The sequence below is a fragment of the Macadamia integrifolia genome, chromosome 1, assembly GCF_013358625.1.
Source record: "Macadamia integrifolia cultivar HAES 741 chromosome 1, SCU_Mint_v3, whole genome shotgun sequence".
NCBI lineage: Eukaryota > Viridiplantae > Streptophyta > Magnoliopsida > Proteales > Proteaceae > Macadamia > Macadamia integrifolia.
Window position 1 is genome coordinate 18,284,732 of NC_056557.1, and position 498 is coordinate 18,285,229.

The 498-nt window shown below is 35.1% G+C and overlaps 1 protein-coding gene across 1 annotated transcript in view; it reads right to left on the bottom strand.

The window, feature by feature from the left end:
* Positions 1 to 158: 158 nt before the first annotated feature.
* The window catches only part of LOC122081031 (mediator of RNA polymerase II transcription subunit 22a-like), a gene marked incomplete in the record, with an annotated part of 41,733 nt that continues 41,393 nt past the window's right edge, over positions 159 to 498 (bottom strand). Inside the window, 1 exon segment of the mRNA XM_042647973.1 lies at positions 159 to 498. Coding sequence (XP_042503907.1) covers positions 441 to 498 — 58 coding nt within the window.

Sequence of the window (498 nt, forward strand, 5' to 3'; positions counted from 1 at the left end):
GTAGACCAGTTTGTTGACATACGACTGAGCCATTTTTTATTAACATAATGTCACCTAGCCCTTATTGCTGCCGATGCCACTAGATCAGCTGCCTTTTTTTTTATTTTTGGTACCAAGTAATGACATCAGATTGTATGAAATCGGAAGAACAAACGATAGAAGTAAGAAGTTAATAGTTTCATTATAACGATCTGATCTAGGACAATATCAAAATTACAAATACAACCCCTCTGCCTCCTTCCCCAAAAAAATGAAATGATTTAACTTACTGTTGTTGCACAAACAACAGCAAAAGGAAATCGAAAAATTATGGTGTATTCAATATAGGCATATGATTTATAAGGATCGTAGGTTCAAAGCAATCAACTTGTCAACAGTTTGATTTGGATCTATCAAACACTCCTGCCTTAGTATCTTCATTGTTGGTGCCTTTTTGAACCTCATGGTTCAGGTTGATCTGTACATTGAATGGATGAATAATAATGGGTTTCAAGCTCT